The following is a 13,794-nucleotide window of genomic DNA, read 5'->3' on the forward strand; positions in this document are numbered from 1 at the left end:
TAAACTATCAATCGATTTTTCATCAAATGTTGGATTTTTGTTTGATACTGACCGCACACAAAGCGAACGTGACTGAATGATCGTCCCATGTTACCAATTCTAAATCTTATCACCCGAAATCCCATGTCCGGGTATTTCCTTCCATCTACTACTAACAATGTTGTCTCAGAAAAGAACACGTACTTCTCACCTGAACTGCAATTCTAAGCTCGCTTGCCCGGCTTATTGGCCTGTATCAAGCGAAAAGTCCCGTTAGGAAATAGACGCCAGCAGCGAGCAACAAGCGTTAAAAAGAAGAAGCACTTCTCGAACGCGTTGATGATGATGACGCTTTGGCTGACAAAGAAGCGGGATACAAGACACTGGCTGATTGGCCCATCAATTGGGAAGCAGAGAAGATTCAAAATAAGGTATAAAAGAAAAGTGCATTCGCTCGCAGAGCATTCAGTCCACCACTAGAAATTCGCGGTTATTTGAAAAGATCGTTTTCTTACTTTTTGGACTTAGACGAAGCAAACAGCCTTTTTCAAGGCTCTAAGGGTTAAAAACAATGTTCTCCTTCAGTCGCTATCGCACGGATTAGGAGGCCCTACATCCCCGGCTTCAGTGGGAAGGTTGCCACTGTCGAAGCTAATATTCCGTGACCGGACAGATACTTCCTGAATTGTTTTTGATGATTCTTGTTCGAGGTACATTTGATTTCTGTGTCGGTTTGATGAGAAGATTTTGCCAAGGAATGGTATGCAACGCTGATTATTTATTCAAAATATATGATGTGAGAAATTTGGACATATTATGTATCTTAAGGGCATGGTCAAGTCAAGTTTTACGTCCACTTAGCGGTTATGTCACAGACATTACCCACTGTTCGTTTTTTTTATAGCTTTTTATTGATTATTTTGTGGAAATTTTTTATTTTTTTATGGAAAAAATATATTTATTTTGTGGAAAATTTTGTAATTGTTTATTGCTAATATTGATTTATTTATGGAAATTTTGTATTTTTTTCGTGGAACATTTTCATTTCTTTATGGAAAATTCTTCTTTTATAATTGCTATTTTTGCTTTTAAAAGTGCTTATTTATTTTTGTTTTGTGGAAAATTCTTAATAGTTTATGGAAAATTTGTTTTATTTGTGGAAATTTTATAATTATTTATTGCTCATACCCTGATTTTTTTATTGGCAATTTCCTAATTGTTTATGGAAAATTTCTAATTTTAAATGGAAATTTTATTTAGCTGCCACACCGAATTGCCCAACAGTGGGCAATTAAAATAGATATAACAAAGTCTCCCAGCCATAGATATTACAACGCTGATATAATTAAATAGGCGCCTAATTTGTAATGTTCTTAGTTTCATGTTCTTGAAAAATATTCTTTTTCAGACAAAAACGATAATTTCTGATCACAATCTGCACAGTAAACAATATATTTTGTATCTGATTCTGTTATAAAATTTCTTATTTTTTTGATAAAATATGTTATTTTTATGATAAAATTGTAACAAAATTTGATAGGTTTTTGTTTCAAGTAGTGTGATTTTTGATAGAAATTTAGATATTTTAACAACATCATGCACCATGGCTCTAACAAATTTTGTTACCTTCACTTGTCATAATACGAGTTTATACTTGAGTGGTGGAATTAAATGGGAAGGTACAAACTCGTCTTATGACAAGTGAAGACATTCCACTAAAAAGCTCAAAATAATTTTCTTAACAAAATTTTGTTATAAAAATTTAGTATAACATAATAACATATGTTGATATAATTTTGATATGACCTTCTAGTCGGGTTGGTACACCCCAAGACTGATAAAACTTGATCAAGAACGTTCGCGATAATGAGCTTTCGCGATAATCTTACTTTTTATTATTATTTTCTTCACCCCATTTCATTAAGCCCACAAGGAAACGCATAGCTTCGACACTTCAAGGTCACCTGAGCAGCGCGCACTTGATGCTGTATGGTTGAACCAGCTTACAAATAGTGCATTAGCACCCAATCATGAATGAATTCTTCTGATGCTCCTACTTGTTTGTGTGCTGCACACAAGAAGCTCGATCGTTGCGACCTGCATACCTTTTAGGATCCAGCAAACAGAGTAAACAGAGCAACAGTTCAGTGTCTCACTGAGGGTCATCACCGCGTGCTAAAGATCCACCTAGTGATTGACTCGTTTATTGGCAAACCTGTTCAAGTAACGTTTGAATCGAATCACAGATATTTTCTCGAATATTTCTATTCTACTGTTTGTAATATTTTTAACGTATTGAAAAGCCAAGCAAGCAATAACCTGTAAAAGAAACACAAGAACTATTTTGACTTAGGCTGTATAAAAATATTAATCTAGAATTGATTTAAAAAACTGAAAGTATTTAAAAAATGCAAACTATTTCCCATCCATGTCGCCTGCCTTCCGGAAGGTCGACTACGTTGTTGTCCATTATTAGTCGCCATTCTTCTCAATACGAAGCGTGGACTTAAATCACACCGTCTACTGAATCTGTTTTGCACCACGTGCCACCTAAAACAAAGCAAAGGCAGATGACAATCCTTACGTCATTGGCAGACAACGCAATCCCAAAGTCGTTGCGACTTTTCCGAAAACCCACCGAACCATATCACATCGCGAGTTGCTCATGATGGCTGCTGGGTTGTTGATCAATGATGCAGGGTCACAGCGAAAATAAAATAAGAAAAAAAAAACAAATTTACAAAAAGCGAAAGAAAAAATACAACACTATCGACACTGGACCTTGTTCTGCAGCGGCTGGGGCTGCAGACTTAAGACATATTTAGTCACTGTTTGAATGTGATCGCGCTCGCATGCTCTGGTTCCTTTCCGTGGAGCTATCCACACAAAGAGCTCATCGGTTCGGTGTGATATCTACGCGTTTGAATATCACCATCATTGAACGGGTAGCCAAATGAAGGCAGGCGTTGTTTGTGATATCAATCAAATAAACTATCGAATGGCGTGGCGCTATTGAAGGGCGATTCGGAAAATAGCAAGTGATGTGATAAGTTCTGAATAGTGGTTATTGATGCATACAAAATCAGATTAATCTGGTTATGATTTGAAGAACAAACACGTGAGTCTGATTTGACCTGAGCACAAGAATTTCTTGAAGGGTTGGTAATATTTCTACCAACAAGTGGCAGAGAGTTAACGACGAGAAAATCACATCAATAATGGATTCCAAGGAAGTAATTCTTATCACAGGTAATTGGTGCAGACAAGTAAACCATATTTGATTTATATATAAATTGAAAATCTCACCTTAATAAAACCGAAAATTTAAAGATTGAATGCTCCTATATAGATTCCTACTAGATTCAAATATTTGCATGCTTCTCATGTAAAGATAAAAATCGAAAACTAAAGGCATCATTGGATACATGATACAGCGTAGTTGTTACTCCTATGCCAGGTGTATTCTTCTTCTTCTTCAATTACTCTACATTCCAACTGGAACATGGTCGGCCTATTAACTTAGTATTCTATTAGCACTTCCTCAGTTATTAATTGAAAACTTTTCTATGCCCGCCATTGCATGAGTATGTATCTTGTGTGGCAAGTACAATGCAATGAATACACCATGCCCAGGGTGTCGAGAAAGTTTCCAACCCGAAAGCAGACCGAACTCGTCATCTCCGGATTGGCAATCCTACGCCTTTGCTCGCAAAGCTACTGGAGACCCCAGATGTATTATGCGAAGCTTAATAATCGTCTGTTCTCCAAGTCCGATTCTACCGCATACAAACAGCGTTTTATACACAGCATCTTTCGTTCGAAAACCCGAAATCTTCCCAGTCAGCCTCTTTAAGCATGTCCAGTCCATATGTCGCTCCATGTCCGTAAAGAGCCATCGGAAGAATTAGGGTTTCATACAAAGCAAAATTTGTTTCCAAAATTTGTGGTAGCATTTTGACTCAAATCCCAAACATGACTCATATTCCGAATACTGGCATTTAAATGGACATTTCAACGGTATTTGTATAGTTCTTTCCATAGGATCTTGAATTTATTTCCATTCTTGGGCCTCCACACGGAAAACCGATGAAAGTTTTAATTTTAGAACGCTAAAACGGCTGTGTTAGGAATATGAGTCATGTTCGGAATTTGATTTAATACGGTACCAAAGCTTTTCACCTAAGTCGTAGAATGTGAAAACGTTAAATCCTGCTAATCTATCTAGCCTCTACCTATCTAGCCCTCCTTAGCCGTGCGGTAAGACGCGTGGCTACAAAGCAAGACCATGCTGAGGGTGGCTGGGTTCGATTCCCGGTGCCAGTCTAGGCAATTTTCGGATTGGAAATTGTCTCGACTTCCCTGGGCATAAAAGTATCATAGTGCTAGCCTCATGATATACAAATGCAAAAATGGTAACTTGGCTTAGAAACCTCGCAGTTAATAACTGTGGAAGTGCTCAATGAACACTAAGCTGCAAGGCGGCTCTGTCCCAGTGTGGGGATGTAATGCCAATAAGAAGAAGAAGAAGATCTATCTAGCCTCCACAAACCACGTAGACCGAAATTGCACTTTTTCAAACCCCCACGTCCCCCCTAGTAGACTTTCGTAGACTTTTTCCAAACCCCTCCCTCCCCCTATGATGTCTACGTAGACTTTACCAAATTTTACAAAACATCATATGTGATTGGAAAAATATGGAAATCGACCACGTTTTAAGCAATTCAGCTTTCAATTCCATCTCCATGTAAACATTAGCACAAAATTCGAATTTCAAAAACAAAATCACACTGAACAAGATGCAACAAAACAAAAATCAAATTGAAACGAAATCAAATTTAATCCTCTGTCCATAGCTCCTGAAATCAAATCTCAAAGCCATTTAATTTAATTACTGTTGAATTCAATTCCTCCTAGAAGTGTGCACCACCATCGCCGACATTTCTGCATCGGCGCGCCACTGATAAAATCTGTCACGCATCTGACCTATAATTCTCAACGCCAGTTCACAATTGTAAAAATGGTGAATTTTTAGTTAAAAAAAAAATCAGGTTGAAATTTCGAGAATGTCAAGTCTACATTCCAATAAGTTTTGCGTGGAAACTTCGTAAAATTTTCCAATTGATAACCTTGAAATACTCCAAAGAACTCTCCGTGATAATTCCGATGCTTTTCTTGAAAATTCCATGCAATATCCCGCTGAATAATCATCTGTTGAAATCCCAAGATTTTTCTTCTAAATTACAAAAGTTTCCCCGTTAAAAAACCGAGTAATTTTCCGTGAAAATTTAGAATTATTTCCCGAGGTAATTTTTAGTTTAAACGGACGTTCCGAAATATTTCCCGTGAAAATTTAGAATGGTTTCCTACGACATTTTTTAATTTCGCTTGCAAATTTGGAGCAATTTCTTGAGGAAATTTTAATAAATTTTATGGGCATTCCAAAAAATATTTTCTGAATAATTTTCGGTGGAAATTATGGAGAGTTTGCAGTTAAACTTTTTGTGAACTTCTCGTAAAAAAATCGAATAATTTTTTATGATAATTAGAAGGGCTTTTTTACAAAAATTGCAAATATTTTTTTTTGTGGAACTCAAACTGTTTTTGGAGGGAAATTCAAATAATTTCTCGTGGAAGTTTTCAACAATTTATTTAGAAATTCCGAAAATTTTCCATCGATAATTCCAAAGAATTTGCATTAGAACTGCCGAAGAAATTTACGAAGAAGAATTTTCCACGGGCTTTTCGAATAATTTTGCTTATATTTGCAAGGAATTCCTCTCGAAAATTCCGAAGAATTTCCGAAATTAAGCAAAAAAAGCAGTTTATTTCGTTTTGCTGAATCGTAATTTCGCAGTAGCGCAATCTTGTGCAGCAAATATTTGACAGCCATTTAGCAAATCCACATATTATTCTGTATCCAGTTTTCCGCGAGCGGTAATGGCCGCCAGCTTGCCTGTGGGTTTTTTTTCCTGTTCGGGTGTGCCGCTGCGACCAATTATTAGATCTATTGTAGCGTTACCCGTATCGTTAGTGTTTAAGTGCATGTCGAATTACTCCAGTGCTATTGAGAAGCAATGCAGTATCGGTTTCGATACAGTTGTTGTTTTGTTTTATCGAGACCACCATGACAAGGTCCCGCTATTTAGACCCTTCATAGAGAGCAATCCCATTTAAGGCGCGCCCCTTATCAATAGGAAATCAATCCTTTCTTGAGAAAACAGAACCGTAATACTGTTTTTGGCCATGTATCGGAGCCCTAGCCACATTCTTGTCTTGCTTCTAGAATATCACCAGTAAAACTCTTAAACCCGGGATTTAGCTCTGTCTACAAGACCATTTCAAGTAAGAGAACTTGTTCAGTAATAAGAACTTCCGTGTATTCCCTCACTACCATTGTTCACCAGTTCAAGAAGAGTTTAGTACGTATTTAAACCCCTAACTCGATTTTTCCAGCTGTCAGTTCAGCCTAGGACCGGGTACCGAGGCTTTTTAACTAGTTGCTTGAAAAGTTGTTTCCGCTGCATACAGTTTAGCCTCAAACAAACAAGAGGAATTCGAGTCTTTCAACTGTCTGCAAGGTAACATTAATTATGTTTTATTTCTGAGACTGCTGTTGGTAGCGGGGACTAAATACGATGAATCCTTATTTACCACAACTTATTGCCCTAGCTAGAAAAATGGATTAAGCTAGGACTCTGTTTGGTAGATCTTACACCGCAACACACTACGTCAAAGTGATCTACCGTGTTACGGGTAAGTCTCTGATTTGACATTTCTTGTAGGTCAACTGCACCCACCGCTCTGAGCATTCTGACCAATGTGGCATATCTTCTTCTTCTTCTTATTGGCATTACATCCCCACACTGGGACAGAGCCGCCTCGCAGCTTAGTGTTCATTAAGCACTTCCACAGTTATTAACTGCGAGGTTTCTAAGCCAGGTTACCATTTTTGCATTCGTATATCATGAGGCTAACATGATGATACTTTTATGCCCAGGGAAGTCGAGATAATTTCCAACCCGAAAATTGCCTAGACCGGCACCGGGAATCGAACCCAGCCACCCTCAGCATGGTCTTGCTTTGTAGCCGCGCGTCTTACCTCACGGCTAAGGAGGGCCCAATGTGGCATATAAGAAAGTGCTGATTAAGTGCATTCAAGCCTTCTTATATACCACATTGATCAAAATGCTCGAACGGTGGGTGCAGTTGACCTCCACAAACGCCAAATCAGAGACTAACCCACAGGCAAGCTGGCGGCCATTACTGCTCGTGGAAAACTGGATACAATAGTACGCTTCTCTTTTTGTTGAAATATGATTCTCAATCATAATATCCAACAGGTCACCAGGTATCGCCAGATCGTACGTGGAGCAGTCACTATTAAGAATCCACCTCATTCCAACAACTTTTTGTTGATATCTTCGGAGCCGGCACCACCGCCAGCATTCGACCGAAAAACACGAATTTCGAAACATCCTTCTGTTTGAATCATCCGCGCTTCCTTGTCGACCTTGATTGCTTCTCCGCGTGAACGGAAACTATCCAAATGGTTATACACATAGTGATAATGGTGGATTGCATACACTGCTCTTGGATATGCATCAGCAAATTCACTCGCATTTAGGTTCTTCACGTACTGTACTGAACAAGTAGAACTGGCAGAACCAAATGGGGCAATATTACATACACGTTTAGATCTCAGTGTTTTGATTCCTCCACAAGAATCTCTGGAACTGGCAAACTTCTTAGCGAATTTGTATGCGAGGAAACATCCGGTGATGTCAACCTTTAAAGCGTAGCGATAGAGACGGAAGTGACAGAGTATGCTTGGAAGAGGCGTTCGCATATCTGGCCTTTTTCAAAGCCTGAAATTGAACGACACACCTGTGTGCACCTAAGGGTAGATACCACACTTGATTCGGCGGTATCTTTGGCACTAAAATACCATATGGACATAGCTCTTCTTCAGATAAAGTTGCATTTGCTGACGAACGTTGTCGTTTAACAATTAATGAAAAAATCGCGATCCAACTCATTGAATTTCTCGATCCGGATTACATCCCCTTTCTCTAATTTTCAAAGGCACAGTGGATCTCAAATTGTCAAGACCGATAAGGATTTATAGAAATGCGTTTGAAGGGCGATAGGGCGTTTGAGGAAGCTTCGAAAGTGCCCATAATGCATAGACTGTGAGGGAAGCAATAAGCTACTCACGATTCGTGCATCCGATAATTCGAATCTTCTGGACGATAATATGCCTGATTCTTCCATGGTTTGATTTGGCTCCATTTGGTTTGATTTAGCTTCACTTCTCTGGATGTCGTCGGTCAGCATTGGTATCCAATGCCGGCTAGCAGGATTTGTAGCGACGGAAACCCCATAACGCATTGGGCTCTATTTTGTATGAATCCTGGGGTGTTACAAATATCAATCACAGCAAAATATCGACAGCGTAGATGAAGACGTGAATATTGGAGAGGGAAGTACGTAGTGGAAGACGCCGTCTATGGTGACTAGAGAAAGCATAATCGGCAGAGTAATCTTAGGGCACGCTTGTGTCTTCTTGGAAGAACCTGGATATGTGTACCCAACTTTAATAGAGTACCTTTTGGATGAAAACTACTTGGGATGAAAGCGACATCGCTGAGTTGCTTTAGCACTAGAAGTGTCCAAGTATGGTTGAATGCTTTTGAGATGTCCAGGGAGATTATGTTCACCCTGTACGAAGTCATCCTGGAGGGCGTCCTCTAGTTGGCAAAAAAGTAACTGGTTCAATATCCATACGGGGCGAAAAACACACTGCCTGCCCAGTCTTACTGCCTGTCAGCCAATACGTATAGAGGAAGGTGGTCGGTTGTCGGCACCCTAAAAAAACATTATGGCAGAAAATATCAAGATTAATTATGTAAATGGCAATGAAATTAATTTAATTTAAGTAGGGAGAAGTGGCACTTGTCGGCACCTTTTTATTTTGCATTTCTCTTAAACTAAGAGTAATATACCAATCGACTCAGTTCAACAAATTGAGGTGGTGTCTGTTATGTGTGTATGTATGTATGTGTGTACATGTGTAAAAAACTTGTAAACACACTTTTTAGAACTTAGCCTTGACCGATTTACTCGCAACAAATTTTATTCGACGTGAAATCCTGTCCAGTTGTTAACTATTGGAAATTGGCCAGATCGGAGTATGGACTCAGAATTTGTGGCCAAAATACTATTTTTTTAAACGCAAAGCATTTGTACATTCAAAGTTAATTGCCTATATGCCGGGTATTAAGCCACGGAGTGGAAATTAATTACTATGTCTGAAACTTGATTATGCATATGTACAACATGTGATAGATTTAGTTCGGAAAGGTATTGGAGGGTAACCGCCCTTCTAGCGAACTGGGGTCGTGGGATCAAACCCCACCGAAGGGCGGTTACCCTCCAATACCTTTTCCGAACTAAATCTATCACATGTTGTACATATGCATAATCAAGTTTCAGACATAGTAATTAATTTCCACCCGTGGCTTAATACCCGGCATATAGGCAATTAACTTTGAATGTACTGATCTCGAGTGGCGATCTCTCTTCGCTTGTGTGGTCGTGTTGGGATCTGACGACCAAACTGGCACAACCTCACACAACCCTACTTCATTGAGCGCCGTTGCTGATGAAGCAAGTGTGTAGGAGCCGGACAATACTAAATACTCATCCTACTTTGTTGACATGATGTGTACAAAATACATTTGAGAGAGTTAGTTCTGAAAATGTATTGCGAGAGATCGGCTGGTACCTGGTGCTGGGAATTTGGTTTCATCAGTACCCGCTAAGCTGCGGTGGACGACGGAGGTCCTTCGTAGCTTAGTAGGGAAAGCTTACCTGTCATGCGAACTGGGGTCGTGGGATCAAACCCCACCGAAGGGGCGGTTACCCTCCAATACCTTTTCCGAACTAAATCTATCACATGTTGTACATATGCATAATCAAGTTTCAGACATAGTAAGCAAAGCACTTGTTTTTTTTTTGTAAATCTAACGCACGTGCAAGGCACCAACACCGTTAGGTGGTTTAATCAGGGCTTTTGCTCATAATTTTGATTCTATAGCACATGAGGGAAAATGCATTAAAGGGGCAGCAGGGACTATGTCCAAGAGCTTGACGACCCCTCCCCATGGCCACTGCGAGTTAGGGGGCCTGCCTAGGATGTGGTGGGGTTTGACAGTGGGCTCTGTTAAACCTCTACAAAAAGCTGCATGTGTCCATAAGCAGGCCCTATCAAACCCAGTCAGCACATGAACGTATATGGTGTCGTGTAGGATGCTGAAGTGCAGGCGATAGAGGTACTTTTCCACACAACATGTATGTATATCGTCTCCAATTTAGCATCTTGTATTGCACCATGTGCGATTTTATGTAGACTGGGAAGCGACCGTGTGCCGCTCAAAGCGCACAAGCCCAACACGAGTGCCAACCGGCACATCAGGATTAATACCAGTGATATCCTGATTACGGTATACTGGTCAAGGCAAGTGACACACACACGCGCGCGAAAGAAATGCAAAATAAACGACATGTAAAATGAACGTAAATTTACATTCTTACTTAACGTCAAATAGAGATAAAATAAGGGTTGCTGAATAACATTAGCTTTCCGATTACTATCAATTATTTTCAATTTTAATCCCGTTTCTTTTTTACTTTTCTTACGTTAATGAAATGATAACGCGGGCGCCTAATCCGAAATTCAAATGAACAATCGCTCACTTTGAGCGATTGATTGTTTATTCTCGCGAAGAATGAACAATTGAACAAATTAAGGAAATGCTAATACTCCTGTGTAGAAGTTTCATAGGTCACATCACTTTCCATGGTGAATCCCGATCTATGTTACTGATTACCCTACCCAACTAACACTACTTCCTTCCCGTGGTAAATGTGGAGATGCAGAGGTATTCTCGGTCTCTAGTAGCAACAATTACCACACACTCATATTCCTTCCTTTCCCAACTGACTGTAAGGACTTGGCCGGCGCCGTTATTGATCAACATTTGCGAGCTGCTGAAACGTGCACTTCGAGAATAGTTGGTTAATCCCAACCACTATTCACTTGGATCGTAGTGCAATTTGCACCAGTTCTGATCAATCACGGAGTAGCAACCATTGATATGTACAGTCAGTCTAAGCTAAGCTAAGCTAAGCTAAGCTATAGCACATGAGGGAAAATGCATTAATTACGTAGCGCCAAGATCTGCCACTTTTAACCCTCCCCGTCCCTTAATCACACTTTGTGTATTGCGCATCTGCAAATTCAGTCGTTTTTCAGTTTCTGTGTACCAGAAAGAAATATAAGGGATCGTTAAAAAATTACGTCCAAGGTTTGAGAGGGGAGGGGGTTCTAGAATTTGTGACAGTTTGTGACAGGGGGAGAGGGGGGGTCTCGTCTTGTGTTACGTCCAACAAGAAAAAATACCTTATTACATTTTAGAAACAATTTGATTAGCTAAAAAATATTTTAATTTGCTGTTAAGCGAGTTAATTCTCACTAAATTTCTTGTAAAAGTTGTGTACAAAGAAGACGAATCATTATATTTTATTCAGTTGTACGTACAGGGGGGAGGGGGGTCAGTGATTTGTGACAGATTGTGACAAGAGGGGGGAGGGGGTTGAAAATGCCGAAAAACGATGGACGTAATTTTTGAACGTTCCCTAATAGGGGGAACTGTGGCGATTTTCATCTCACTGAATATTATATCATACTATACGGCATCAAATTCGTCGATTTTTTCATCAACCTTTTATCAACCAATTTAATACCCACCTTATTTTTTTTTGTGGGATGAACATCGGAGAATTTAAATTATGCATTATATCTTATCATGTTAAGATATACTTCGAAATATAGACATTAGTGGTATTTATGTGTCTTTTGAAATCCGTTTCAGTTTGCTATCAAGGATTGAAAGGATAAATCCTGGCGTGTCCGTGAAATGTTTGGTTTTTTTTATTTGACGGAAGTCGTTCACAACGTGAACAATACAATTCTGTTATAAAAGCTAGTTTTACGAACTTGTTTTTTTTTTCTACAAAAATGTGAATGGTTAAAATAATACTTTTGAAGACAACCTTTCGCTAGAAACTGAAGGCAAGTTTTGCTACTTGTGTGAAATTAATAAAGGGATACCATTTACAATATGTGCATAAGTATATAACGATAAGCTGAGAACAGGCAATGTTCCTTTTGGGGTGTAGCTACTCAAATCTAATGAAATTATATCTATGCTTGCTAATTGCGAATCATTTGATTTCAATTAACTTAACTGATAAACAGTTATTTAATATCATTTCAGCATGTCCGGAAATCACAGCAATTGTAAAAACTTGTCTCGAAGTCCGGACATACAGAAAATGTAATTAAAACTATAAAGCTATGAATTCCTAAGCATTTTCTCTATTTCATGACAAAGAGTGCTATCATACTATGTTAATAAATTACTAAGTGCCCGAACACAATGTGAACGGCAATCCGGCAGAACGGAATTGTTCTAAAACTGCCGTTGCCGCTTTGCCGCAAACCAACCCACAATGTGAACGGTTGTAAGTCGAGACTGGTAGTTCAAAATAGCCGCAAACAGTTTATTTTTGTAACATTTTTTCATTATTTTCACTCTTATTAGCATAATAAAAGAAGGGCATCATAACTAGCCATTTCTTAGAAAATATCTACATGCGTGAGCAGATTTTTATGCAAAAATATAATTATTCACAATTTATCTCTAAAAGTACCTCAGGCATTTTTATTTGTTGATCTTGATTGGGACGTTTGACGTTTACCGCTTTGCTGTTCCGCAAGTTTCCAAATTTCTGTGATTTAGTACAATGTCACTTTGCCCGCAACGCCGTCATTGTGGGCTGCACCATATAGGTCCATGTGTTGGAAATTTGACGTTACCGTTCTGCAGCATTGCCGTTCACATTGCACAGTGGGCCACGTCGTGAAATTAGGAGGAAAAAATTATTTTCACCATAATGATGATATTTTAGATCAAAGTGTCTTCAGCAAAGTCAAAGCTTATTATTTAAGCTTAATTTTGAAGTTTGTTGCAATAGGGTGGCCCAACTACATTTTGAGATAAATTTTTTAACTTCTATATTTCTAATTTTAGCATTGTACGATGTTCTAGAAAGTTGTTCCTTATTTAATTTTGAGGTACTTTGCTGAAGGAACCATTGTTCTACGTCGTTTGTATTATTTGTTATGATAATTTTAAATAATTATGTTAGGGTGACCCTAAACAATCAATATTTTGATTGTAACTTTTTAGTTGTTTGTTTTATCGAAGTGACGTCTTCTACAAAGTTTTAGAGCATAAAAAAATGCACGTTTTAGTTACATAACCAAGTAAATTCATTGGTGGATTGCAGAGATATCACTGTTTTTCTTGAAAAAAATCGTTGTTTTCAAATGCTTGTATTTTTGAATGGGGGAAAAAGGGGGATCCATTTTTCCCTGGGTTAGACAGAGGAAGGGCTAAGGATTGCTCTGCATATTTTGGTATTGGGAAATTTGAGGGAATTTGAGGTTTTTCCATCATTTAAAAAAAATGGCTTTATGTACGAGGAAATCAAAATCATCAGTTCTAGAAGTGTTATAAAATCGAAAATTCCGCCCAATTCGTCAAAAACAAAATGTTTATAGTAATCATAACTTCCTTATATATTTCCAGCGCATCTTCACTCAATATACCGATTGGTAGAATAACATGTTCAATAATATCAACGCTTATCAACGTGACAACTTTACTGACCAGACCATAAAGTACCTCG

At 38.6% G+C, this 13,794-nt stretch overlaps 1 protein-coding gene across 1 annotated transcript in view; it reads left to right on the forward strand.

Annotated features, from left to right (window-relative positions):
* Positions 1 to 2,801: 2,801 nt before the first annotated feature.
* The window catches only part of LOC134214407 (3 beta-hydroxysteroid dehydrogenase/Delta 5-->4-isomerase), a 44,471-nt gene continuing 33,478 nt past the window's right edge, over positions 2,802 to 13,794 (forward strand). Inside the window, exon 1 of the mRNA XM_062693786.1 lies at positions 2,802 to 3,228. Within this exon, the coding sequence (XP_062549770.1) occupies positions 3,198 to 3,228 (31 nt within the window). The 5' untranslated portion in view covers positions 2,802 to 3,197. The remainder of the gene's footprint in view (positions 3,229 to 13,794) is intronic.

Source organism: Armigeres subalbatus, chromosome 2, assembly GCF_024139115.2.
Source record: "Armigeres subalbatus isolate Guangzhou_Male chromosome 2, GZ_Asu_2, whole genome shotgun sequence".
NCBI classification, from domain to species: domain Eukaryota; kingdom Metazoa; phylum Arthropoda; class Insecta; order Diptera; family Culicidae; genus Armigeres; species Armigeres subalbatus.